This window comes from Durio zibethinus, chromosome 20 (genome assembly GCF_047325235.1).
Source record: "Durio zibethinus cultivar Kanyao isolate XHJ-2024 chromosome 20, ASM4732523v1, whole genome shotgun sequence".
Taxonomy (NCBI): domain Eukaryota; kingdom Viridiplantae; phylum Streptophyta; class Magnoliopsida; order Malvales; family Malvaceae; genus Durio; species Durio zibethinus.
Window position 1 is genome coordinate 8014125 of NC_143181.1, and position 27183 is coordinate 8041307.

Sequence of the window (27183 nt, forward strand, 5' to 3'; positions counted from 1 at the left end):
ACCAACAAATTTAACCAATTTACTTGATCCCAAAATCGACTATAACCGAAAATCGATTAGACCAAACCGAATTGACCATATTTCATCAATTTCAGTCAGTTAAATTGGTTTGAACTAATTTTTGCTCACCCCAAGTGATTTTTTCCTACTTTTTTCCAATTTTTTGAAATGTCATAAAAAATCCTAACAAGCATATAATTATCATATTCAAGAATGTTGTGCATCTCTAAAATTAAAAAAATAAAAGTAACATTTTTATTAATTTTAAAATTTATTATTTTTCTAATTATAACTTTTTTGTCACACTAATTTAAATACTTTTAATAACATTCCCTTTTTGTAATTTTTTTTATAAATTTCACCTTTTCTATTTTCAAAAATGCATTTTCGAAAAGTGTTATGGCGTTTTAGAAATACATTTTCAATAAGTGTTATGGTTTCTCTTAAATTTATTTTCAAGAAGTGTTATGACTTCTCAAAAATGGTGAATATTCAAAAACTTATAAGAAGAATATTTAAATAATTTTACTTACAAAAAAATTTGAAAAAAAAAATTAAGGTGTATAATATAAAAATAGGTGCATTTAGAACTCCCCTACTCAAAACCATCTTTTTTATGTATTTGGCACCCAATTTTGTAAAGATGAAATAAAAGTATGAAAATCCTTATATAATATAATATGATAATCCTTATATAATATAATATGATGCCAGGATCATTTACACAACTCATGCATGAGAACATTTTTTATAAGTGAAATAACAAATGAAATTTTCATTGTGGATCATGTTAAGTAAACTTGTTCATCCAAATCTACATGTTATCCCAATATTCTAATACTTTAACTTGTGAAATCAATTACTTACTTCATAGTTAAAGGAAATTTAACATATATTAGTTTTTAAGTATTATTGATCCCATGTTTCAATAATTCAGCGACTAGGAACAATTTTAAGTACAAAACTTTGATACATCTCATAAGTATAACTTTTTATAAATTTTTTACAAAATCATTGTGTTTTATGGATTTAATCCTATTCATACTTAATAACTTTTTATTTTCACATTATTGATAAAGAAAAAACTTTTATAACTTATTAGATTAATGATATGTATGCAACATTATTGTATATCCTTAATCAAATCGATTAGCTCTAGCCATAGACCAATATCATCACCCAAGTGATAAAATGATTAAATATAGTACGTGTTCCTAGCTTATATTAATAAAAAAGTCCTTGACAAAAGTAATTATGCTTAAAAGATTGATATAGAAGCTGCTTGATTAAACTATAAAAAATCAATCCAAAATATATAAAATACAAAATCACTACTAAATTATTGATGTGGTAAATTTTTGTTGATACGATTAAATTTGATAATATAAAATATGATACGATGATATAATATGAATATAATACAAAAATAAGACATATAGGTGATATAGCTTAAGATTTTAGTAATATCCTTATATGAATTTAATAAATTTTAAAATATATATTTTATATGTTTATGTCGACATAAATTATGATATGTAAATTTTTTATAAAATATAATACAAATATAAAAATTTTATTATTTTATATGATATAAATATATAAATAATTAAATTTAGATACGACCTTCTTTGATTATGTAAATGACACAAAAATTTTTTTTTTCTCTTTTTTACGATTGTTTAAAATTTAGTTCGGGTGGTCCATGATTTCGTGGCCACCTAAAAATCTAAAATGGGCCAAAATGGTTGTTCAAGCCCACTCTAATTTATATTGGATACGAGGACCATAATCAATATTTTTGTTATAAAATTCATAATGTTTTAGAAAAATGTAAATAAATTCATTCTGAAAAACTAGTCGAGAGAAAATCAAGAGAAAACTAGTAAAAGAGCGGGTATGTTGCAAAGCCGACGATGTTTTATCACCGACTTTCAGCAAGTAGTTTGCAGTTTTTTTCACTTAACGTTCCCCTTCATCTATATTTCCGTATCATTCATTCTTTTCTTCTTTTTCTTGGCTCGAATATTGGATAAACCCTAGCCAATTCAAATCACAGTTTGGGTTTTTTTTTTTTTTTTTTCGGATTTTGGTCATAACCCATTTCTTTTTTTCTTTTTTTTTTTTTTTTTGCAGAGATTCGGCTTTTTTTTTTTTTGTTTCTTTGAAGCTACTTAATTTGCTTATTACAATGAGGATATGTGGTGATTTGGCTTAGAAATATTCCTCAATGGTATTTTTATTGTCATTATTACTCTTTCATTTTTTTTCCCTTTAGATGCTGAATTTATAGAATTTGTGTTACCATTTTTATTATATATATATATATATATTTTTTTTTTTCGGAAGGATCCAGAGAATGAAGATCTTCCTCAATACGAGCATATTTTTCAAAACGAGTTCTCTTATCGAAAGTAAGTTATGGTTTGGATCATAATTTTTTTTTAAATTGTTGGTTTGGATATATTATATCTCATGACGCTTATAGCTGCATTGGATGTTTTCAGTTTCGATTATATGAAATGCAGCAGTTTCATGCATTTTTGGAGACTTTTTGAAAATGGGTGTTCTTTGCTCTGGTCTAAGACAGAGCTGCACGTTTTAATTTGCATGATGATAACCTAATTGCTGTCTGAAATTCCATTCTCTTGCAGACACAAAAAGCAAAAGGAGGAGGATATTGCCATATGCGAGTGCAAGTTTGACTTTAGTGATCCTGATAGCGCATGTGGAGAGAGATGCTTGAATGTACTAACAAGCACAGAATGTACTCCTGGTTATTGTCCTTGCGGTGTTTACTGCAAGAATCAGGTAAGGATTGTGTCTGACATGCCCAATGCATCAAGATGGATTAGGGGTGGGGGCTTGGGTGTGTATGAGGTCATGATTGCCCTTGTTTTATATACATCTTCCTAAGTGTGTGAATATAAGACAAGACCTTTTGATTATCCATTGCTTCGAAAATGTCACCCTGAATCTGTAATATAATCTGTTTAATTTGCAATTGTATGTTGCTTTGCCTTTATGTTCCTTCTATTGACTGTTAGTTTTTAATATAATTTTTGTCCTTTGATAATTTCTGAATGGCTGAATAGTTGTCTAAGGGGAACTAAGTACAGTGTCTGGTTATTAGCAGTTCAATTGTGCTTGACATTTCATAAGACACTGTTTTCAATTTATATAATCGCCTTTGCAATTCCAACTTTGTTTTAAGTCAATTCAATTTTCTTTGCTGCTACCATGTTCCATGACCTGTTTAGAGCTAAATAAAAGGCTCAGCATATATATATATATATATATGTATATATATATGTATATATGTATGTGTGTGTGTGCGCGTGCACATGTGTGTGTACTTTTAAAAAGAGAAGCTACATTTTGTACAAACCTTCTCTTCAGCTTGGTACACACATGAGGTCTTCTATCTATGAACAGAGACATGCTTAAATTTAATTTCTTTTGCTTGCTTTTTAGGAGTCTTCTATTTTGAAACTTCATTTCCTTGCGAATTTGGAACATGAATATCTATTCTGTTTTAAAAACATTTGAGTTCCCTGCTTAAATGTTAGGAAGTTCTGTTTATTATTTATTATCTTGCTTGAAGATACTTCTTTTTATAAAATTATTTGTAAATAAGAGACTAACTTGTTTTGGTTAATGTCTTATGTTCATTTTTAATAGAAATTTCAGAAATGCCAATACGCTAGAACTACGTTGTTTAAAACAGAGGGCCGTGGCTGGGGTCTGCTTGCTGCTGAAAATATAAAGGTAACATTTGGCAAACCAGTGTTAATTTTTGGGATTAATCTAGGGTTCTGGCATCAAGTAGTTGGTTGGATCCTTTTCTGTTTCTGTCCTTGCTTTCAACATACTTACAATGCATTCTCATTGAGCAGGTTGGACAATTTATTATCGAGTATTGTGGTGAAGTAATATCTTCGAAAGAAGCAAAGCGAAGGTCTCAAGCTTATGAAAATCAAGGTGAATTATAAATTTGTGAGAATTATTGCTTTATGTAAAAAAAAGAAAGACCTATAGTCTTTGCTTTCACTTGATGCAGGTCTTAAGGATGCATTTATCATTTCTTTGAATGGCTCTGAATCCATTGATGCCACAAAAAAGGGAAGCCTTGCTAGATTCATCAACCACTCATGGTGAGCCACTTATGCATTAAGTTTTCAGCTTTTAATGTCCTCATGTCTTATATCATTCTGGTTGTCTGTTATCCAAAGTTGACATTGACTGAAATATTTTGTTTAAGTTTTCAGCCAACCAAATTGTGAGACAAGGAAGTGGACTGTTTTGGGAGAAATACGGGTTGGAATATTTGCAAAACAAGATATAACCATTGGAGCTGAACTTGCCTATGATTATAACTTTGAATGGTATGGTGGTGCAAAAGTTCGCTGCCTTTGTGGTGCACCGAACTGTTCAGGATTTCTGGGAGCGAAGTCTCGTGGCTTTCAGGTAAATGTGTAAGTGTGGGACTAGCATTTGATTTGAGTTTTTGGAGACATAGGAAATTATGCTTGAGATTATATGTGCTGCTTAAAAAACTTAAGTCGTTGTAAGTAAAATGTTCTTTTTTGTGAACTTTTACAGATATATAGCTCACGCCATTGTAGATTAGTCATTCTCTGACTTGGTTCTCTTACTGACTTGACTCTGTATTTATCCTATCATGCATGATTTTCTACTGCTTCTCATGTGTTTGGTGTATTAATTCTCATCTTTTAAGGCCCTGTTAACTTTTTTGGAATGGTAATCTGGACAATATGTGGCTTGGAATGCATCAGAATTATATAGGTAAGAGAGATATGGATTTTGCATCCATTGGATCCTCAATTGTAAGAATGTGCTACCGATTTATAAAGTGATATGCAGCTTTAGGTTTTACCAGTGTTGCCTTTCTAAACAATGCATCTATTCTTCTTTTTCTGGTTTACTTGTTTGATTAGGTCCTCTAGTCTGGAATTTCTGTTGTAGTTTAAACCACGATTTGGATGGAAAAAAATTTGGGTTTGCTGTTAAAGAAATTTGGAATAAGGTTTTAGCAATTCCAAAAATTAACTCATGAACCTTGAGTTTCCCTCCTTTTCTCCTGTGCATATTTAATCTGTTGATCTTGATAACAATTTGCATCTTCAGAAACAATGTTCATACTTGGTGGTTTTTACTTATCTGATGGCTAATGTGCTTGCGTATCTCCTTTTTGACTGGATGTGTCTTCAGCCAGTTTGATATTATATATATTGTTTTATTGGTTTCCATTTATCACTTCCTCATTATACTGTTACTTTTTCTTGGGTTATGTTTGCTGTCTCATTCTCCCCTAGCTGTGTGTTTTTAAGTGAGTATCCTTGTGTTGGTGCTCTTTTATGAATTTTTCTTCCAAACTTTTCAACAGGAGGATACCTATTTATGGGAAGACAATGATGATCGGTAATCCATCTTCCATTCTTTTATGATGCAATTTTTGTTTATCTTGAAATTTTCATTGGTCACAGTTAACTGTTATTTTCCTGTTTTTATCCTTGCTTTTTACATGCATATGCACTTTATCTCTCGATATCTTCATTTTGCCTTTTAAAGGATGGAGGGTTCATTGGAGTGGAAGCTACCTGCCATAATTATAGGCCAGAAATTGTATCAACGTTTATGCATAAAGTATCACATGTAAACTTGTGTTTATAATAGTATAGCTGCTTCAGACTTGTTGTCTTTTGGTTTGTGGTTGGACCTTACCTAGTACAGCTTGTTGAATTGATGGACTACTAAAGCCTTCTGCCTGTGTAGACTTTTGATTGAAATTTTGGGACAGAAGTTTAAATTGCCCATCTTAAATACTTAAATCCCTCAATAGGCTCATTTTTAAGGAGTCTTTTTTGGAAGTAACTAATTTATGCATGAACTGTAGTGGTGCATATATTTCAAGCAGCCCTCACTCCATAAGAAATGTAAGAAATGGCTTTAAGAGAATACTAGCAATTTTTTATGCAAGTGTAATGCCAACTTTAGTTGTTGAGTTGAGTGCTTGATAACCTATTACAACAATTAACAGTTAGTTTAATGCACTGTTTTCTCCTTTGGCTTTGTGTGCTTTAGCTTAGACTGTTTGCTATTAGAGAGTTTAAACTAAAACATTTTTTACATCTGAAATGTAATTTCGCTATTATCAGTTTATGATGACATTCTTTTCAGTACAAGGATTTTGTGCTAATGCAACTATTAGGTATTGTGAATCCAATGCTAGAAATCAACGGTTGTTATCTGGCTTTCCTTTTTTGAGCTGGTTTGGCACTGCTAAATTAGATGGCTGCACTAACAATTTCTAAGATAATAAGTGGAATTCTAATATAGGAAAATGAAAGATTTTTTTTGTTTGTTTTTACTTAGATGCTTACTGGCAAGTTTTTAGCTCTCCATACTGGTGATTCTCATGAATATCGAATTTTTATCCCTCCCAGTGGTGGCACTCTGTTTCTATGCTTGCTATGTGCACATATGTGCTATACTTTTTCCCATATGAAATTTTGTTATGCTTTCCAATAGGATTTAGCTTGTTATTATAGTAACCTAAATATGCTTGCTTGACAGGTATTCAGTTGAAAAAATTCCGTTGTATGATTCTGCAGAAGATGAGCCTGCTGCTAAGCTCCTAAAATCCGTTAACTTGAATTCTGAGAATGATGTTGATATTAAAAGTGAACAGCCACTAACTGTAGATGTTAGTGTGAAATCTGAACTCCAGTTGGAGTCCACTGTTGATACGGCTCCTATGGAAGGGATAGTTGTGAATACAGTGAAAACTGAATCAACTGAAGATATGAGCTCGTATTCTCAAGATGCTCAACAGGCCTTTTCACAAAAGAATGCAATGATATCTCGCATTCGAAGTAACAGTGCGTGCCGGAATTATCACATTAGATTAGGGCCCATGCCTAAGAAAAAGTCACAGCATTATTCCAATGGAAAGTCGAAACATCTTTCAAAAAAGCAAATTGATTTAAAACATCTTGCTCAGCTCTTAGCATCAAAAGAAGCACAAGAGGAAGTCTTCAGATATGAGGTATGATTGTCTATTTTCCTGTTCACTTGATTAGATTGCTCTTTGCATTCTATGACATGGGTCATCTCAGCTTGAGGTTAATGATCACTGTCCACTAGGACTCAGAAGCTCTATTTTTTGGGCTTGGGAAGTAAGCTATGAGTTAACTGTGGACAGCTGTGGCAACATGCTTCACTATACCATGGCAATGCCATTGGAGTTGTGATATTGCTTGTTAAACTCCTATATATACTTGATCAGACTGGTGTTTTCTAGCTATTCTGAAAATCGTGTCATCTTTGGGTGTTAACGTGTTCTCATATCAGGCTTGGGAATTTGTTTCATATTAAATATGCATTTAGATGCTTAAATGTTTCTGTTTCTATTATTTTTGTTTATATCTAGTTTTTGTTTTTGAGGGAGTAAGTATAGTTCAACCAGTGTAATGATTTTGTGTTGGATTTAAGCAACATAAAACTTTTATTCCCTGATCATAACTTTTAAATAATTTTTCCTTCACTAATATTATTGTAAGTTTGATTTAAAAGGCAAAAGCAACAAGTTAGATTATATAACTAAGGGCAGCATCCAAGTTGGAATGAAGAGTAAATTGTTCCAGGATATCCTTGGGAAAAGGTCTAAAACTTGAAATGTTTGGTGGTGTATATTAAAATACTGTAAACTATTGCATTTATAAATATCTTAACCCTTGTGTCTCAGCAATTCTACTGACATATGCATTGCTCTAATTTAATCACATTTGATCAATTTTATGATAGTGACCGAAAATGCTTTTAGTTTAAATCACTTGGTTGTATCATACACTAATGATAGGACCTTGATTCAAATATTGCGTATATAGAAAGAAGCACTGAAAGAGAAAGGTTGAACATTATTTATATTTGTAGTCATCATCCTATTCTCTTGGCCCCTCGATACTCTTGGTGTTTGGGTTTTGGGGGGCATAGAACATTAATCAAAGAAACAATTCTGAAAACATGATCAGATCATTATGCATGAATAATTGCTGCAGCTTGTATGCTCTCTCTGTTGGTGGGTGATTGAAGAAAGGATGGGTGGTTTGATTTGGTGTGTGAAAGTTGAAAACTTGAAAACCTATTTCAAAGTCAGTCACGTTTATTGCTAGGGAAGGGGGCTTGAATGTTTACAGCTGACCTTGGGTTTGAGTTACACTGCAGGAATTGAAGAATGAAGCTACTTGCCAACTTGCTTCCTTGTACGATGAAATACGACCAGCGATTGAAGAACATGAGAGGGATAACCAAGACAGTGTATCAACCAGTGTAGCTGAGAAGTGGATTGAAGCGTCCTGCTCGAAACTGAAGATTGAATTCGACTTTCATTCTTCAATTCTCAAAAATATTGTGTGCACTTCACGAAAGGCATGTGAGCAAGGCAAACCATGTGAATTGGACGGAGGCAACGATAATGAAGTGAAATTGTTGGAATTTTGAAAATGGAATGGTTTGCTTTAGGAAGACTATGTATACATTCTTTTTAATACTTTTTGTTAGTTGTATACATTTTTTGAACTGGTTATATTTTATACATTTTATAATTGAAAATTTATTATTATGAAAAATAATTACAATTTTATTTTTTCGTTAATTTAAAATTTGACATAAGTTATTTACATTGCATAGAACATAAAATTTAACAATTGAAACAATAAAAATAATATAAAATAGTATGAAATCTATAAGATAAATTTTACTCGATCTTTTCAAAGTGCTGAGCATTCAAGTTACCGCATGATAGCTTCACGCTTTTTCTTTTTTTTTTTTTTTGCTTTTTTATTTTTTCTTTATAAAATTATTGAAAAAAAAAAAAAGATAGCTGTTACTTGATTTAATTAAAGAAAGAATAAAAGAAGGATGAGTGAAAGATTTAGATGATAAATGTAAATTAACAACTAAAGTTGTTTTTCATAATCTTTTAAAGATTGATTTAGGGATAGCTATTAAAAGAATGAACGTAATAAATTATTGTTAATTTTATGATTTTAATTTTTTTTAATTTTAAAAAATATTATATTTTTTATATTTGAAACGTAATAAATTAATTAAAATAATAATAAAATAATATAAATATTTTTATAACAATATAATTCTTAAAAAAATGGTTGTAATACTTAAGAATGTAGTTTTTGTTAATAAAAATCATGTTCATTAATTTAAATATATGATTGATAATTTAAAAAAATCTTATATTTTTTATTTCAAAACATAATTGATAATAAATAAAAAAATTAAATTTAAAAATTATTTAAACTACTTTTATGTTAAAAACGTAAATTTTAAATCACAAAAATCATATTTCTTACATAAAAAGCATAATCTTTAACATGAAAAAAAAAAAAAAAATGCCAGCCATCCACCTGGCATACCGACTTTCTTCTTTTTCTTTTATAAAAAAATTTGGACTTTTTTCATTAAAAAAAATAAAAAATTTAACTGTACTTTTATATAAGAAAAATAATCTGTAAACCACAATGATCACGTTTTTTATAAAAAAAAAATATAATTTTTAAACTACGCGTAAGATTGCCAGCCGTCCTAAGGCTTTCTTCTTTTTCTTTTACAAGAAAGTTTTAGCTTTTTTCATTAAAAAAAATAAAAAACCGGGTCGGTTGGAGATGACGATGAAAAGATGATGAGAAAAAGAAGTAAATGATTTAACATTAAAAAAAAGTATGATTAAGGGATACGGATAGAAAGATAATAGGTGAGATACTTAATAGCCATTTGGATTTTATCATATTTTTTATATGATGTGATTAAATTTATCGTAATTTTAATTGAATTTAAATATTAATTTTAATAAGTTTAAGTTAATATAAAATTTTCATTAAAATTTTTTCAACCATAATTATAATATATTTTTTTAATTACAATTACAATAAATTTTATTATTATTTTTAATTTCATCATAATCAATCTTACCATCCATCTGGAGCCTTAAAAAAGAAAAAAAATTGAATGGATTTTACGCAACAATTCATCCTTTTTGTCTTCCTATTGTTACCAAGTTTTACCTCCCATTAAAGTATTATGTTATAATAGCATCTACCTTATTCAAATTTTTTTCTTTTATTTTTATTTTATATTTTTTAATCATAAAGATGGTCATGATATTGTCACGAGCTTCAGTTTTAAGCCTAGCAATCATGTGGCTTTAAGCAAGAAACTGTCGTTTAAATATACCTAAGTCAGCCTTTAACAGAGTTGAGTGAGTGTGCACATTAAGAAAGCACTTGGTGAAAGAATATAAGATCCTTTCTATTGCTAAAAAAATGTGACTTTCGTACAATTATGCTTGAGTAGCTTAAATGGCTTACAAGTTCAATAGCCTTTATGTATCTATCTAAGGGAAGGGGGCACCTTTATTTATACATGAGCCCCAATGGCCAATGTGGTCACTAGGGAGTGAAGTGTGTGGCTTTTATATACATTCTAGAAGGTTCCAAGGCCCCTAGCCACATACAAGGTCGGTTAGAGAGTCTAGAAGGGAGCTAGTTCTAGGTACTCTGTGGTGCACTAGGTCCAGAAGGTCCAGGCTCCCTTGCAGAATGTTTACACCCAAGGCTTTCCAGAAGCTTCCCTGTCTAGATGTTATAGTACTTCTGTCTATATGAGCATCTAGCATTTTCAGAGGGTTCTATGTTTGTATCACTAGCCTGGGTCTAGGCTTATGTAGAGCCCTCACATATAGAATGCCCACACCACCATTCTAGGCTTCTCTAGAAGCTTTTCCTACAAGGTCTTTAGGCTCAACATTAGGCAACTTTGGCATGGGCTTATTCTTGTGGCCTGGTGCTTGGGCGAGGGTCTGGTCTTCTTTTGCTTGTATTTGGGCCTTGGCTTTGATAGTGCTCACGCGGGGTGTGACATTCTCCCCCACCTATTTCATCGACGCTCTCGTCATATATGCTTCATGAAACCTGTCGATTTGATCTTAGAATTGCCACAATGTCTCAGCTAGCTCTTAGCTTATCTCACTATCTAGCTAACCTTTTCATTTTACCAAGTACTCATGCCTAGGCATATGTTGCTTTTGTCGCACCACACGGTCGACTAAAATGCGGTGAACCTCCCGATCATAAAAGGGCTTAATGTCCACTAGTGCTTTTTTTTATTGGCCTCGAGTGGGATCATCCAAGTCTTCATGGTAAGGCTTGAGCATACTTACATGGAAGACCAGATGTACCTTGAGTCTTGAAAGAAGCTTAAGCTTGTATGCCACCTTGCCTACTCGTTTTAGAACTCTGAAAGGACCTTCGTACCTTTGAGTAAGCCCTTTGTGCATTCCTGAATTTCGTAACACAAAGTGTAGCTTAACTAGTACCAAGTCTTTTATTTGATACTTTACATCTAGTCACTTTCAATTAGCCCACTTCTTTGATTGCTTTGCTGTCTTGTGCAAACACAATTAGGCTAGATCGGTTTGTTCTTGTCATGTCTTGGCAAATTTGTAAGTTGCTGGGTTCGGTCCCATGTACCCTGAGACAATAGCACTAGGTGTACATGGCTGTTGCTCGATCACGATCTCAAAGGGACTTTGATTCGTAGCCTCACTTTGTTGAAGGTTGTATGAGAACTGAGCTACATCCAACAGTTTAGGCCAGTCTTGTTGTGAGGTACTAACATGGTGCCAGAGGTACATCTTTAATAAAGCATTCACCTTATCGATCTACCTATCTGTCTGAGGGTGCATCGTGGTGAAAAACCTCAAATTTGACCCTGAGAGCTTGAATAGTTTACTCTAAAACCTGTCCATAAATTGCCCATCTTGATCACCAATGATAGATTGAGGAACACCACAGTACTTAACCACATTATTGAGAAACAATCAAGTTGTTTCCTTCGTTGGGCATTCTTTAATTGTCAGAATGAAGGTTTCATACTTGGAGAATCGGTCCACCACTACAAAGATGTTGTCATATCCATCCACTTTAGGTAGACTGACTATAAAGTCTATGGAGACACTCTCTTATGGGTGCTCAGGAACCTACAGTGGTTCTAAGAGGCCAGTTAGTAACTTTTACTCCATCTTATCTTGTTGGCACACAAGATAAGTTTTGACATAGGCCTTTACATCATCTCTCATCCTAGGCCAATAATATCGATCCTCAATAAGGGCTAGGTGTTTGCACACCTGGATGGCCTGCCCATCATGAGTCATGACACTCTTTCATGACTTTTTTTCGTAGCTTGCCAAACTGTGGGACAAAAAGTTGATTCCACTTGGTGTAGAGTAAATCATCTTCAAGCCAAAACTATCTAGTCTTCCCTTCCTTCATGTACTGGATCAAGATTTTAGCTATGAGGTCTTGGGCTAGCCCCTCTTTGATACGTGCCACCAGGGGACCTTTTGGCCTACTAATTACTGCTAGTTCAACTTTGTGGCTGGGTGCATCAGCCACAACATTAGCTTTTCCTAGTTTGTACTCCATGGTGAAATCATACTCAGTTAGAAAGTCTTGCCAACGTGCTTGTTTGAGAGTAAACTTCTTCTGACTTTGGAAGTAATTAGTCACCACATTATCGGTCATAACCATAAACTTACTTCCCAACAAGTAATGCCTCTATGTGCATAGGCAATGCACCATGACAATCATTTTTTTCTCCTGAACTGTATATCGATGTTCTATATCATTGAGTTTTCTACTCTCGAAGGTAATTGGATGTTGGTCTTACATCAACACAGCACTAATAGCAAAGTTGGATGCATCAGTGTGTACCTTAAATGGCTTAGTATAGTCAATGAGAGCTAAGACTGGCTCTTTGATGATAGCTTACTTTAGGCGATCAAAAGCCTCTTGGCTCTCAGGACTTCATTTCCAATCTCATCTCTTCTTGATCATTTTGGTCAATGGTGCTATAATGGTCAAGTACTCCTTTATGAAGCATCGATAGTAGTTAGCCAAACTAAGAAATGATCGTAACTTTATGATCTTGGTTGGTGGTTCCCACTCTTAGATGGCCCAGACCTTGTCACCATTCATCCAGATTTGACCATTCCCTATAATATGGCCTAAGAATGAGATCTCATGTTGGGCGAATGAACATTTTTCCTTTTTTACGTATAGTTTATTCTTTCTTAATACTTGAAACACTTGCTGCAAGTGAACTACATGCTTCTCGAGCATTCAGCTATAGATAATAATATCGTCAAGGTATACTACAATAAATTGATCAAAAAAGGGTTATAGTAGCTTGTTCATCAAGGTGCATAATGTCACAAGCACATTCATAAGGCCAAAAGGCATGACTAAAAACTCGTACACCCTATAACGAGTCACACATGCTGTCTTTGGCTCATCCCCTTCGGCTATCCTTACTTAATAGTATCCTGATCTTAGATCCAGCTTGGTGAACCACCAAACTCCTTCCAGCTGGTTGAATAAGTCAATGATAGAGGGAATGGGATACTTATTCTTCACCGTAAGCTTGTTTAGTGCCTGGTAGTCAATGCACATTTGTAAGAACCCATCATGCTTTCATTGAAATGTAACTGGTGCACCATATGAAGCTTTAAAGGGCCTGATGAATCCTACATCTAAAAGCTTCTTGAGTTATCTCCTTAGCTCCTGCAGTTTTGGGGGTAACATCTTATATAGGGCTCGAGCTAATGGTTTGGAATCGGGCACCAACTTAATGTTGTGGTCTACCTCCCTTTTGGCTGATAGTATCTTGGGCAATTCTGTGAGCATGACATCCTTGAAAGATTCCAACACCTCTAGCACCTTTAAGAGGGTGTTGTTATTCAGCCCTTAAGGCTTATCTTTCTTTAGTGCCACAAGAAGGTGGGCTCTTCCTTTCGCACGCCCTTGGTGAGCTAGATGAGAGATAGTGCCTTGGTTTTGATCTCTTACCATGTTTTACTGGGATAATGCATTTGCATTGTCGGTTTAAAATGCAAATGCAGTTGGCAAAGGGAATAAAGAGTGAATTGATCCTATCAAGGAAATCTAAACAGATAATAAAGTCATAGTCATCGAGAGGGATTACCTCGATAGATTCTTTATTTTTCCACGTTCCAAGCTGTAACTTGACTCATTGTGCCGTGCTTACAATCGAAACCTCTTTAAAGTTGATGATTTTAATCTATCTGGCTTCTTTCTTGACCTTGAGCCCTAGTCTCTTAGCCATTCCTTTAGACATGAAAAGATACGACACACCTGTGTCTGTTAAGGTGTTTAAGCATTTGCCCACAATTGAGATCTCGATGAATATGAGCCCTTTTCTTTTACACCTTTTCTTAGCATGATTTAACCAAGCTTTATTCATTTCTTATCGGGTTGCTCCTCATGCCCCTTGACAATGGCCACAAGCTTGGCTCTATTGGGACGGTCTTTGGCTTGGTGTGGATCGTTGTTCAAAAATAAGTCATGGGTTTGGTCTCTCGCCATTTGGTCTTTTTTTTGTCTCCTCTTTGGTGGACTTCCATTTTTACGTTGAGGCTTGCCACTGCTGTTCCTATCCTTGTCTCCCTTTCCTTTGCCTTTACCTTTAGGCTTGGAAGACTTGAACTTGTTTTCTTTCTTGAATTCCACTAAGGATTCAACAACAGTCATAGCTCGGGTGAGGTCCTGAACACCCATTCTTTTTAGCTTTTACTTAGCCCATGGCTTGAGCCTGTTTATGAATGCAAAAAACACCTCATCTTCCCCAAGGTTAAAAATTTAGAGCATGAGTTCAGAGAACTCCTGAACATATTTTTGCACCTTTCCACGTTAGGTGAACCATCATAACTTGGCATGTGCCTCTTCCACAAAGGATTATGGGTAAAATTGCTACCTAAACTCCTTTTGAAACTCTTTTCATGTTTCAATGGCAGCCCCTTTGTACTTAGCCTCTTTGAACCTGCCATGCCACCATAAAAAAAAATATCTATAAGATACATAGAGGCGGTGCTTACCTTAACAGCGTTCTCCTTATTGCCCATTGTACGAAAATATTACTCCATGCCCCATAAGAAGTTGTTTACATCTTTTATAGATTGTGTTCCTTTGAACTTTTTTAGTTTGTAAACCTTCACCCTCATCTTAGGGGCTATTACAAGTATACCTCCCCCTATGGCTGACTTGCACGTCGAGAGCCTCTTCTTGAGCTATTCCATCTCCTCTCTCATGGCCTTCACTAAGGCCTCTAGGGTAGAGTTCTTATGGGTAAGGCTTTCAATGTCTTCGAAAAGAGTTTGCCTTAACTCTCTTATGATTTTCTTTCCAGTCGAGACTAATTCCTCCATTTGGTCTTCGTATTTGTTTCACATTTCAGCCACAACCAACTCTACTTTGGCCAAAAGGGCATCAAAGGTTATCATTATGTCATCTTTTTTACCCTTTCCAATAGTGCGTGTCTTACGAGGCTCTTACCCCTCAGCATGTCGGTGGCTCACCTCTGAAATAGATATTTTCTTAGATTAGACGCACATTAAATCATGCTCTGATACCAATTATCACAAGCTTTGATCTTAAGCCTAGCAATGGTGTAACCTTAGACGAGAAACTATCGTTCAAGTATGCTTAAGTTAGCCTCTAACAGAGTTGAGTGGGTGTGCACACTAAGAAAACACTTGGTAAAAGAATACAAGATCTTTCTATTGTTGAAAAAATATGGCTTTTGTACAATTGTGCTTGAATAGCTTGGGTGGCTTACAAGTTCACTAGCTTTTATGTATCTATCTAAGGGAAGGGGGCACCTTTATTTATACATGAGCCCTCATGGCCTATATGGTCACTAGGGAGCTAAGTGTGTGGCTTTTATATACATTTTAGAGGGTTCCAAGGCCCATAGCCATGTACAAAGTCGATTGGAGAGTCTCTAGAAGAGAGCTGGTTCCAAGCACTCTACGGTGCACTGGGTCCAAAAGTTTTTAAGCTCATTTGCAGAGTGCCTATGCCTAAGGGCCTCCAGAGGCTTTCCTATTTAGGTGCTACAATACTCCTACCCATTTGTGCATCTAGCACTTTCAGAAGGTTTTATGCTTATACCACTGGCCTAAGTTCAGGCTTATATAGAACCTTCACATAGGGAATGCCTGCACCACCATTTTGGGCTTCTCTAGAAGCTTCTCCTATAAGGTCTTTAGGCTCAGCATCACGCAACTTTGGCATGGACTTGTTCTTGTTGCCTGGTGCTTAGGCGAGGGTCTAGTCTCTTTGTGTCAGTGTTCGGGCTTTGGCTTTGATAGTGTTCACGTGAGGTGTGACAATATCAGCAACTCCTCTTTTAACAAAATTATAAAATAGTGTATTAAGATAAAATTATATATTAATTAATATTATGATAAAAAATCAATTAAAAATTTTAGCTTTTAAATTAATAAAAATAAAAATATTTTTATCTAAATATTTAATTAAATATAAAATTATAATATATGCAAAAAATATTTTATGTATATTTATTTTTTTAAAATTTTAAATTAATTAAAAAAGTAATAATTTTGATCTTAATATTTAATTAAATATAAAATTATAATATATGAAAAAATATATTTTATATATGTTTTAGATATTTTATATTTTTAACTAATTATAATTTTTTAACTATTTATTTTTACATATTAAAATTTTCTTTTAGCTAATTATTTTTTTCTCATAATAAAAAATATAGTAAATATTTTATATATTAACAATAATTTTTACGACTTATTTTTTTATAATGACATAAAATATTAAATATTTATATTACATTATCTTATTTTTTTAGTTTTTTTAATTGTATTTTCTTCATGTGATTTGATCTTTCACTTGTAAGAAAAGTTTTCTTTTTACTTCTTCCCTTTTTTGCCTTGAAACTCTACTCTTGAAGTTTTCTTTAGATTTTCACTCTCGAAAGAGGTTATAGGCTACCATTCTTTGTGATTTTTTGGATTCTCCGTTTCTTTCAATTTTGATTCTTACTTTTTCATTTTTTGGTTTTACTTTTATTTAATTCTATTTTTATCTATGTAAGAGATTTTTTTTTTCAATTTTTCTTTATGTTTAAATTGCTATTATGCCTTTTAATTTATTGGTGGGATAGATTCTTAATAAAATGGGGTTTTCAACCAAAAGATGGAGAAAACTTTGGTTTGGGTTTTTTTAATATCATAATTTTTTTTAGTTTTTTTTTTCTTTGAATTTGTGTTACAATGAGGTTCAAATGGAGATGTCATGTTCTATTTTTTAAAATTATTTTTTCTTAATTTTTTTACAGTGGTTATGGGTAATTTTATCAATTTTACTTTATAAGTTCTTGCCCATTCTCATGTCAGAGCAAGAAAGTGGTTATTTATTTATTTATTTTTGTTTATATGTTCTATAAGTATTTACTATAAATCATACCGTTGAAATTTGTTTTTTGTTGACTATAAACTTTTTTTTGGTAAGATAAATTTGAGGTGAATAGGTTGCTTAGTCTTTCAAATTAGGACAAAATGTGTCATACCTGACAGCCTAAGACAGGTGATTATAAATCATGCATTCGAGATGACCTCAATAAATGACCATCGGTAGGACTCGAACCTAAAACCTCTTCGTTGAGAATAACGAATCTTAATCGATTGAACCAATCACTTTTAACTAAAAATTTGAATGAGTTGTTACAACTTATAAATATGCAAGTGGGTTTTTTTTATCTCATTATAAATTATACTCAACTTTAGTTTTTTCCTATTTTTCTTCTAGATTTGTTTCATCCCTCTTCTCTTTTTTTTTTTTTTTTTTTTGCATTTATGATTTTTGTTAGTTTTATTCCATTTTGTTATATCTATTTAATATTTGTTTAAGGTTTTTTAAATTCAAAAAAGGACATCTCATCTTAAAATTTCATATGTTGTACTTTTATGTTATTTTGACTAATAACCATTTCATTTTGTAGAATGACTTTTATTTTCATTGTTATTGTATTTCATTTATTGTTGATTCTTTATTCATGTAGTTTTTTTCAATGTTTATTTGTTAATGTAATGTTGGTATTTTTTTAAAGGTTGTTCCAACGGTTGATGGTCTTTGTTGTGTAGGCATAAAATAGAGGTATTTTGTTTAACTACCTCAAATGAGTGCTTAGTGATTGTTTGACCTTTTTTTTTTTTTTATTGTTTACATGTATTTTGTTTCTTTTTATTTCCTTTGTAATAGATTTTCTTGCATATGGGTGCTTACCAATTATTTTGTTTTTTGAAGTATTTATTTATATTCATTTTGATCACTAAATTATGTGCTTCTTAGTTCTTTTCAAGTGGTTATCATCAGTTAATTACGTTCAGTAGGTTAAAAAGGATGGAATTTCTTAAAACTCAAAGAATTTAAAATAGACAAAATTAAGGTATTTTATCTGTTTCACCATCGTTTAATCCAAATATGTCTAGTAATTTTAGAAAAAGACATTCAATTAGTCAAAAACTTCATAAGATCCTTAAGTCTATGTTTTTATACTCAACTTTTAACTAGTGTAATGATTTGGAGACTATTTTCTCTCTTATTATTGTTGTTATGCAATCTGAATAGTGATGCTTCCTTTACTTCTGATTTAGTCCATTGTGTCTATGAGATTAGTTTAAACAGTTCTAATTCACATTTTGATATAAATGAGCTGTTTTTATAAGTTAATGATGATTAAATTTAGTCAATCTTTATAGTTAATCTTTTTATACTAAGACTTATCCATCAAAATCATGGTAATTTTGGTGATTTATCTTCTTACTTTATTTTTTTATTCAATTTTTAAAATTAGGTTACCTTGCTTGACACAATTTTTTTGCTTTCCTTCATTTATTTACATTGCAATTTTGCTTTATTTTCATTAATACATATTTTTTGGTGATTTTTCATGTGTAAGATAAGTTCTATATATTTTATTCAGGTACTTATATTTCATTAACTTCATTTATTTCCTTATTATATCTATGTTTATTTCAAATTTTGCACTTTATTTATTTATTTTTTTATAGTTGGTTAGCTAATCTAATTTTAATTTTTGTTGATTACGGATAATTATTTTATTTAAATACATATTTAGCCCTAGAACTTTATATTTTTTTGTCAAATTGATACTTAAAGAATTTCACAACCACATTGGTACTTAAACTTTCAAATCCGTTATTACATTAGTATCTACAACAGATTCCGTTAGTCAACATTTAATAAGATGCTGATAGGTGTTAAAAAAGCTCAATCAATGCCACATAATTAATGTCACGTTAGCATAAAAAATTTTCTAAAAAAATTTTAAAAAATTCTAAAAAATTAAAAAAAATAAAAATAAAATCTTAAAAAATATTAAAAGATTTTTTAAAATTCTAAAAATTTTAAAAACTTCAAAAAAATTGAAAACAATTATAAAAGATTTTTAAAAAATAATAAAAATATTTTAAAAATATTTCAAAAATTTTTTAAATTTTAAAGAAATTTTTAATTTAAAAAAATTCTAAAAAAAACTTTTTTTTCAAAAAATATTAAAAATTATAAACTTTTTTCTAAAATTTCTTTAAAATTCTAAAAATTTTAAAAACGTTAAAAAATTCAAAAAAAAAATTACAAATTTCTGAAAATTTTTCTAAAATATTTTAAAATTTTCTAAAATTTATAAAAAAAATTTTCATTTAAAAAAATTATGAAGAAATACTATTTTTTAAAAAATTATAAAAATATGTTCTAAAAAAAATTCAATATTTGAAAATTAATCTAAAAGTTATAAAAAAATTTAGAAAAACACTAAACAATTCTAAAAAATTCCAATTTTTTTTTAAAAGTTATAAAAAATTATAAAATTCTTTTGAATTTAAAAAATTAAAAATATGAAATATTTTTAAAAATTAGAAAAAAATAATAACTTGAAATTTTTTAAAATCCTAAAAATTTTCTAAAAAATAAAATATTTATAAAAATTAAATTTTCTTAAAGTTTAAAAAATAGCAAAAACATAAAAAACTGAAAATAAGAAAAAATCTAAAAACTTTTAAATGTTTTTGAAAAATTAAAAAATTTCAATATTTTGAAACATTCTTTAAAATGAAAGAAATCTAAAAAAATACAAAAAGAAAAATTTACTAAAAATTTAAAAAATATAAAAAATGTAAAAAAAGATTAAAAAATTGAAATTGAAAGATTAAAAAATATAAACAAAATTAAAAATTAAAAAAAAAATTAAAAATTATTATAATTTTTTAAAATGTTTTTTTATTTTGATTTTAGTTTTTTAAATTTGTTAATTTTTTAAATGTAACAAAATTTAAATTTTATTAAAATCTTTATTTTCTTATTCTTTTAATTTTTTTATTTAAATTTGGAAAGTTTTGTAAATTTTGAAATGTCCTTAATTCTTTTTAAATTTTTTGAAAATTTTCTAGAATTTTTAGAATATTATTTAAATTGTTTAAAGTTTTTAGAATTTTTTTAAAAAACTTTTCAAAATTTTTAAATATTTATAAAATTTAAAATTTTTAAATTTTTAAAAAAGTTTTAAATGTTTTTAGCATTTTTAAAATATTTTAAAATATTCCTTTTTTTTTGAATTTTTTATAATTTTTAGAACTTTTGAAAAGTGTATCGAATTTTTAACTTTTTGTTATAATTTTTTTAGATTTTTCAATTTTTTTTATAATTTTAAAAAAATTTTAGACTTTTTATTTGAATTTTTAAATACTTTTTGAATTTTCCCTTTTTTAAAAAAAATTATTTTTAGAATTCTTAATTTTTTTAGAATTTTTTAACTTTTTAAAATTTTTAAAATTTTTTAGAATTTTTCTTTTAAAGACGACGTGGTATTGATGACGTGAAACTAATTGAATTTTTTTTACACGTGTTAGCATCTTATTGGATATTTATATTAAGAAAGTTAGCTGATGACATTAGTATGAGATATGAACATGATAATGGATTTGAAAATTCAATTACCAATGTGGTTGTAAAATTTTTTAGATATTAATGTGACAAAAAATATAAACTTTAGAAGCCAAATATTTATTTAACTCTAATTATTTATGTATGATTAGTGTAAATTTAGGCATCTTCTACTGATATTTCTTAAGGAAGTTTTGCCTTTGTTTTTTGGCATGAAATTTATTGTCAAGTTCTTTGAGTTGTTCATGATGCTTCAAGTTCGGTTGGCTTCCTTTCTTTATAATTATGGCATATTTATTTTTTTCCTATTTGTACTAAAAGTGATCACATGTTCTTAAAATTGAGGATTTTTACATGTAATATGGCAAGAAGTTTACTGTTTCATTTTTAATTTAGTTCTTTTTACTTTGTTCTGCAACAAATTTTTTTAGTTGAATTTGTTAGCGAAATGAGTTGAATCGGCTTATGGGAGGAATATAATTATTCATTTTTTATAATATATCAAATAATAAACTAAAATTATAATTAGATCACATCATAACGCTTTTGAAAAATATAAACCAAATTTTTGGATTATGCGATGACATTAGACTATTAGTTACATAATTAGTGTTAAATGTTATAGAAGTAAACATTATACGTAATTATCTTGAGTCTTTAGATTAGTGGTTAAAAGGTGTTTGAGGAAATATCGAAGGTTTGGTTTCAAATTAGATCTCTTTTCTTTTTTTTATTTGTACTAGAGCTTTATCCTTTTGATATAACAAAAAAAAAGAAAAGATTATACCCAATGCACATATTGATAAAAAAATCTTTATTCCTGAAATTATTTTGAGAGTCAAATATAGTAAATGGTTTTTTCTTTTAAATAGAAGGCAATTTTCAGTCAAATTGTGACAATAAACAAAAAATCAAAACCAAACTCCAGACACTATTGGTCTATATTTGGCAAAAACTGTTTTTGCATATGATCAATTATATGTTGCTTTATCGTGAGTAACATCCCGATAAAAAACTAAAAATATTTATCTTCAATGAATATAACCAAGCGATGAATGAGATAAAAAAAATATTACGCAAAAAAAAAAAAAATGATAACGTGGATTGAATTTTAAGGCATTTTGTTATTTGCTTTTTTGTATGTTACAATGCTCATTTTTTCTTTATACTTTTATTTGCCCTTTTCTTTGTTGCAATCAAGTGCTTATGTTTGTCACTTGCAAAATAATCTGGCTATGATTACAGATAACCATATTGAAAGAGTAAAAAATTATGTGTTAGTTAAATATCAAATTAAATAATATGATCGAATGTTTCTTGACTTAAAGAAATATCGTAGCTATTGCTGAATTGTATGAATTTGTATTTACATTAATATTTTTTAATAAATTAGAAGATTGTTATTGAAATATATCAGTATATTTTGTATTGATCTCTAATTTTTATGAACATAGTTTTAGATGTAAGATACTAGAATGATGTTTTCTTAAAGGGTGCATAGACCTTTCTTCATGCCAACTCTATCACAGCAAGGTGATTTCCCGGCGGCCTTATTTTCAAGTTAATCTTCTGCATTTTTCTGTTTTATATTATTATTATTTTTTGCTTTCAATTATGGATAACGCTAAAACCTGTGCTTTTAAAATAAAACAACCATTTCATGTTATTTTTTATTGTCTGTTGACATGAAAATTACACTGTAGAATAGAATTGAACGTTATCATTTAATTATTAATACTATTTTGAGCTCTAATTATACTATTCATGTTAATAGTTGGTAATGCTTTGATAAACAAATTTTATTGTCCATGATTGTTTGGTATTTTATCAAGTAGGATGTTTATACTTTGCCACAAAGGAAAAATTATTTTTTTTTGTAACTTGCAATATTTTGTGTCTATGATATGATACCTTGAAACAAAACACTTTTTGTTCATGCACTAGTATTGTAGTCTGATGATAAAATTTCAAATCAATTTTGATGAATTCATGAATATTTAAATTTTATAATTTTATAATACAATATCTCTTTTTATTTTTTTTTTATTTTTACCATTGATCTTTTAATTATCATATTATTATTATTCTATTAAATATATTATTATTTACCTATAAATTTATCAAATTAGCATCATATGATCCGCAGCAAAGGGTGGGATACTTCTAGTTTAATTAAATTTACATAACGTATGAGGATCACTTTTAATATAACTTTTTTCGTTTGGTGTTTTTCGGTTACTTACGCAGCAACTTCCGTATGGGTCCCAAGAGGTCCTACTACGCAGCTCCCTTGCCTTTTCCATTTTTGCTTCACTTGGGACCGTAGTAGGACCTTATCAGACGGTCCTTTGCCTAAGATCACCCACACTGTATCCGTCCCCTTTGCTCCGTTGACTCGTAGTTTCCACGACTCTGCCACCATTGACCTATCCCTTTTCCCTTCCCCTCTCCTATCACTGAAAAATAAAGCCTCCCCCCATTTCTCATTTGCTCTCTCTCTCTCTCATGGCTGCTCCTCCCTCTTCTTTTCTTCTTCTCATCTAATTTTTGTTTTCCTTTTCTTTTTCAATGGATCGAAGTTTTCTGCCAGTTTTTGCTGCAATTTTAAGCATCTTTTTTGTATCTTTAATCTTAGCTTTCATTATCATAATATGCAAATCAACCAAAAAAGGCACCCGCCCAAGCCCAACTGAAACCCCTAACCCTCCCGATCTCACCACATATGACAGCGCCGCCTTTGACCCGTCTCTCAACCGTCTCGACATGGCGGAACTCGCTGCCGTCACCAAGAACTTCTCCTCCGACCTCATCATCGGCGACGGCAGCTTCGGCTACGTTTACAAAGCTACTCTCTCTAACGGAGTCACCGTCGCTATTAAAAAGCTCGACCCGAATGCTTTTCAGGGGCTCCGAGAGTTTCGAGCTGAGATGGAAACCCTAGGTAAGCTTCGTCACGAAAATATTGTTAAGATTCTCGGGTTTTGCTCGTCGGGTCCTGATCGGGTTTTGATTTATGAGTTAATTGAGAGAGGGAGTTTGGACCAATGGTTGTACGATGAGGAACAGGAAAACTCGGTTAGCCCTTTAACGTTATCTTGGGATACGAGGAAGAAGATAGTTATTGGTATAGCTAATGGGCTGGCTTATTTACATGGCCTTGATACGCCCATTATCCATAGAGATATTAAGGCTAGCAACGTCTTGTTGGATTCCGATTTCGAGGCCCATATTGCCGATTTCGGGCTCGCTCGACAAGTCCAAGAGGCCCATACACACGTGTCCACGCAGGTTGCCGGGACAATGGGTTACATGCCACCTGAGTACCGAGAAGGAAACACAGCAGCGACGGTTATGGCGGATGTTTATAGTTTCGGAATATTGATGATCGAGATTGCCACGCAAAGCCGCCCCAATTGGCCCGTGAGGTTCGAGGGTAAAGATGTAGGACTAGTGGAGTGGGCTAGAAAAATGGTGGCCGAAAATCGACAAATAGAAATGGTATATGAAAAGATTCCAAGGACAGGGTTAATTGAAGATGAGGTTAAAGAGTATTTCCGGATTGCATGTACGTGTACTAATGAGCTATCCAAAGAAAGGCCTGCCATGAATCAGGTTGTTGAGATGTTGAGTCAGATTTCAACATGAAAAACGATGATAGTAGGTAACATTTTTTTCTTTTTCTAACCGTTCATAAGAATGTTGTATTAGTTTGTTCGTGATCATATCTTCCATGGGGGTGAGATCATGTGAAATGCGTAAATAACTTGTAAGCGTTTAGGCAAATAGCCAATCCTTTTAATCTATTGGTTGGGAAAATTTTCCCCAAGTTGATGTTTGTGATTCAGCATTTATAGATGGAATCCTTACTAAAAAAAAAAAAAAAATCCCTCGTTTATGAATTTTGGGTTTAACCATTGGATAACATATGTACTTATTTTTGCATTCAAGGATGAAAGAATCAAACTTTGATTATTGGCTACAATACATGCTACGGTACTCCATTTTCAAAGCAGCAAAAATTCTTGCACTGCACAGGGCAGTGTAACTGTTCATTTGTATTTTCAGTTCAATTGTGCTATTCTTGAATTCCTGACATCTGTTCACTTCATTGCTTAACCCAAACAATTTGTGTTAATTTTAGCCACCTTATATATATTTTATACTCGACACTAGGCTTCGCTTTAACATTAATTTGCATTATCATCACTTTTAAAATAATCCATCATTTGAGCAACATCCATTCCAAAACTCTCTTCTTCTATTAGATTAGCCTTCCTTCATTCTTCGTTCAAGTTCAAACCCTTAAAAATTTAATGAATTTAATTACTAAATCTAAAACACTTAAACAAACTCATTACAAAAAATAAAAAGAGGGTTTTGATATCATAGAAAACGTGGGCCGTGTGTGTTGAGATCAAAGTGCACGAAGAATACTTCTTTTCTTCATGCTACTAAGAAATCTTCATCTTCCTATAATTAGGCGTAGCATCTGTTGGGGTAAGGATGTGGTGCTCAAAGGTTGTGCTGATTGGCTTATTGGTAGTGGTCACACAACTTCCCTTTGGCATGATAAATGGTTGTGTAATAAATCACTTGCGGATTTCTCTAAGCTGATTATTGATGAGCATTTGGGAAGTCAGATGGTAAATGGTTAGTAAATTCATTGATAGCAATGGCCAATGGGATCGGTCTCGGTTACAATTCCTTCCTAAGGAGATGCTGGACATTCTCTTGCTTATTCATCTGATGTCAGGCAAGATAAGAACGACCAACTTTTTGGTCTGGGGCCTCTAATGGTACGTTTTCGATCCCTTCAGCACATCATTTACTTTTATCCTCCTCCCCATCAGCTTTTTGGTTAGAATAAACTTTGGAAGTTGATGTTCCTCCCAGGATTCCCTTTTTTCTAGGTTAGTTGCTCATAATAGAATCCTCACCAGAGAGTCCTGGTTTGAAAGGAAAACTGCTCCTTCCTCTCAATGTCCTCGATGTGGTGCGCTTACTGAGAGTGTGCTGCATCTATTACGTGATTGTCGAGTTAAAATCTATTTGGGCTCTTTGGTTGCAGGGTTCTCATTTCGTTGCCTTTGGATGGTTGAGGTTTAATGTTGATATAGGACGAAGCTTATGGTACAGGGTGATATCCCTTGACTTCTATGTTTTGGATTTGCGCGCTGGCATGTGTGGAAATTTCCAAATAGGCGTGTTTGAGATATACGTGAGAATGTGATTTTTTGTTTTTTTTGGTGAAAAATTTTAAGGGAAGGGGTTAAAGCATAATATAATTTTTAAAAAAGACTTATATTATATTTATAAATTATTTATCAAGAAAAATTATTAATAACAAAAACCGAACTTATATCTTATAAACGAAATATTTTATCCTTATTAACTTAATCAATTTTTATTAAAGAATGTGATTATTTTAAACTCATAATATAAGTATTTAAGTCATGATTGATACATATGATTACGATAAAATAAAATACGATAATATTACGAATATGATTAGATTAAATAATATTATTTTATATTATATTTGATGTATATAAGAATTAAGATAAGATAATTTATTTATGGACAACATTGAGCTGATGTGGTACTATGCATGTCAGACTGACCTGACATGTCAGGTTGGCACAAATGTTAGAAATACTCTTGGTTATCTGCTAAAAGCTTCATAGAGGAAAAAAAAAAAAAAACTATTTTACCTTTTTGATCATCAAATGTCCCTAACACTCTATCCCCTCACCAAGCGATCTGAGTATCAAATTGCCGAATGTTATAAAGGGATGTTATAAAGGTTGGCAAAAAAATATAACCTGAAAGTTTAATTCTTCAAAGCGGATGTTATAAAAAGAGATCAGTTTTAAAGGATGATTAGTTTTGAGTCGCGATCCCACCTTGTGGTCGTTTAATCTTGCATGTGTATCTTCGGTTGAGTGCATAGTCGGCTTCAAGGTTACCGATGTGATAATTGTTTGGAATGATTCAAGGTTAGTGCTGGAGTTCGTCTGGCTATGGAGAGACTTGCATTTTATTTCAAAAATTTAGATGTGAGCCTTTACTTTAGACTCTGTCAATGAACTAGGCTCTTGGTTTGATTTGAAGAGTCGTCTGATTTAGTCGGTTTGATCTGGGGTTTGTTTAGTTAGGTTGATTTAACAATATTGATGAGGAGAGAGGTAGTCTGAGTGAAAAAATTTAAGGCAAAAAAATGAAAAGATGTCTTTCCATCTATACTTTGATACTTGACACGACCTATGTCATCCATCTGATCTGCAACGCT

General features: G+C 31.3%; 2 protein-coding genes across 2 annotated transcripts; both read left to right on the forward strand.

Moving 5' to 3' along the window:
• Positions 1-1812: 1812 nt before the first annotated feature.
• LOC111315730 (histone-lysine N-methyltransferase ASHH1) lies at positions 1813-8674 on the forward strand. The gene is made up of 11 exons (XM_022917687.2): positions 1813-1894; positions 2134-2230; positions 2347-2411; positions 2652-2808; positions 3679-3765; positions 3894-3978; positions 4058-4151; positions 4266-4464; positions 5405-5439; positions 6595-7066; positions 8245-8674. Exons 2-11 carry the CDS (start codon positions 2228-2230, stop codon positions 8518-8520), a joined length of 1473 nt encoding a protein of 490 aa, XP_022773422.1. The 5' UTR covers positions 1813-1894; positions 2134-2227; the 3' UTR covers positions 8521-8674.
• A 14537-nt stretch (positions 8675-23211) lies between these two features.
• Positions 23212-24720, forward strand: LOC111315731 (brassinosteroid LRR receptor kinase BRL1-like). Its single transcript, XM_022917689.2, has one exon. The coding sequence runs from the start codon at positions 23463-23465 to the stop codon at positions 24537-24539; it is 1077 nt and encodes a 358-aa protein (XP_022773424.1). The 5' UTR covers positions 23212-23462; the 3' UTR covers positions 24540-24720.
• The last annotated feature ends 2463 nt before the right edge of the window (positions 24721-27183 follow it).

Excerpts from the sequence above, each read along its gene's own strand:
- LOC111315730 (XM_022917687.2), top strand. Across the intron at positions 2,412-2,651 it reads AACGAGTTCTCTTATCGAAA|ACACAAAAAGCAAAAGGAGG; the intron begins GTAAGTTATGGT and ends ATTCTCTTGCAG. Across the intron at positions 4,465-5,404 it reads CGAAGTCTCGTGGCTTTCAG|GAGGATACCTATTTATGGGA; the intron begins GTAAATGTGTAA and ends ACTTTTCAACAG.
- LOC111315731 (XM_022917689.2), top strand. The coding sequence starts at position 23,463 with ATGGATCGAAGTTTTCTGCCAGTTTTTGCTGCAATTTTAAGCATCTTT.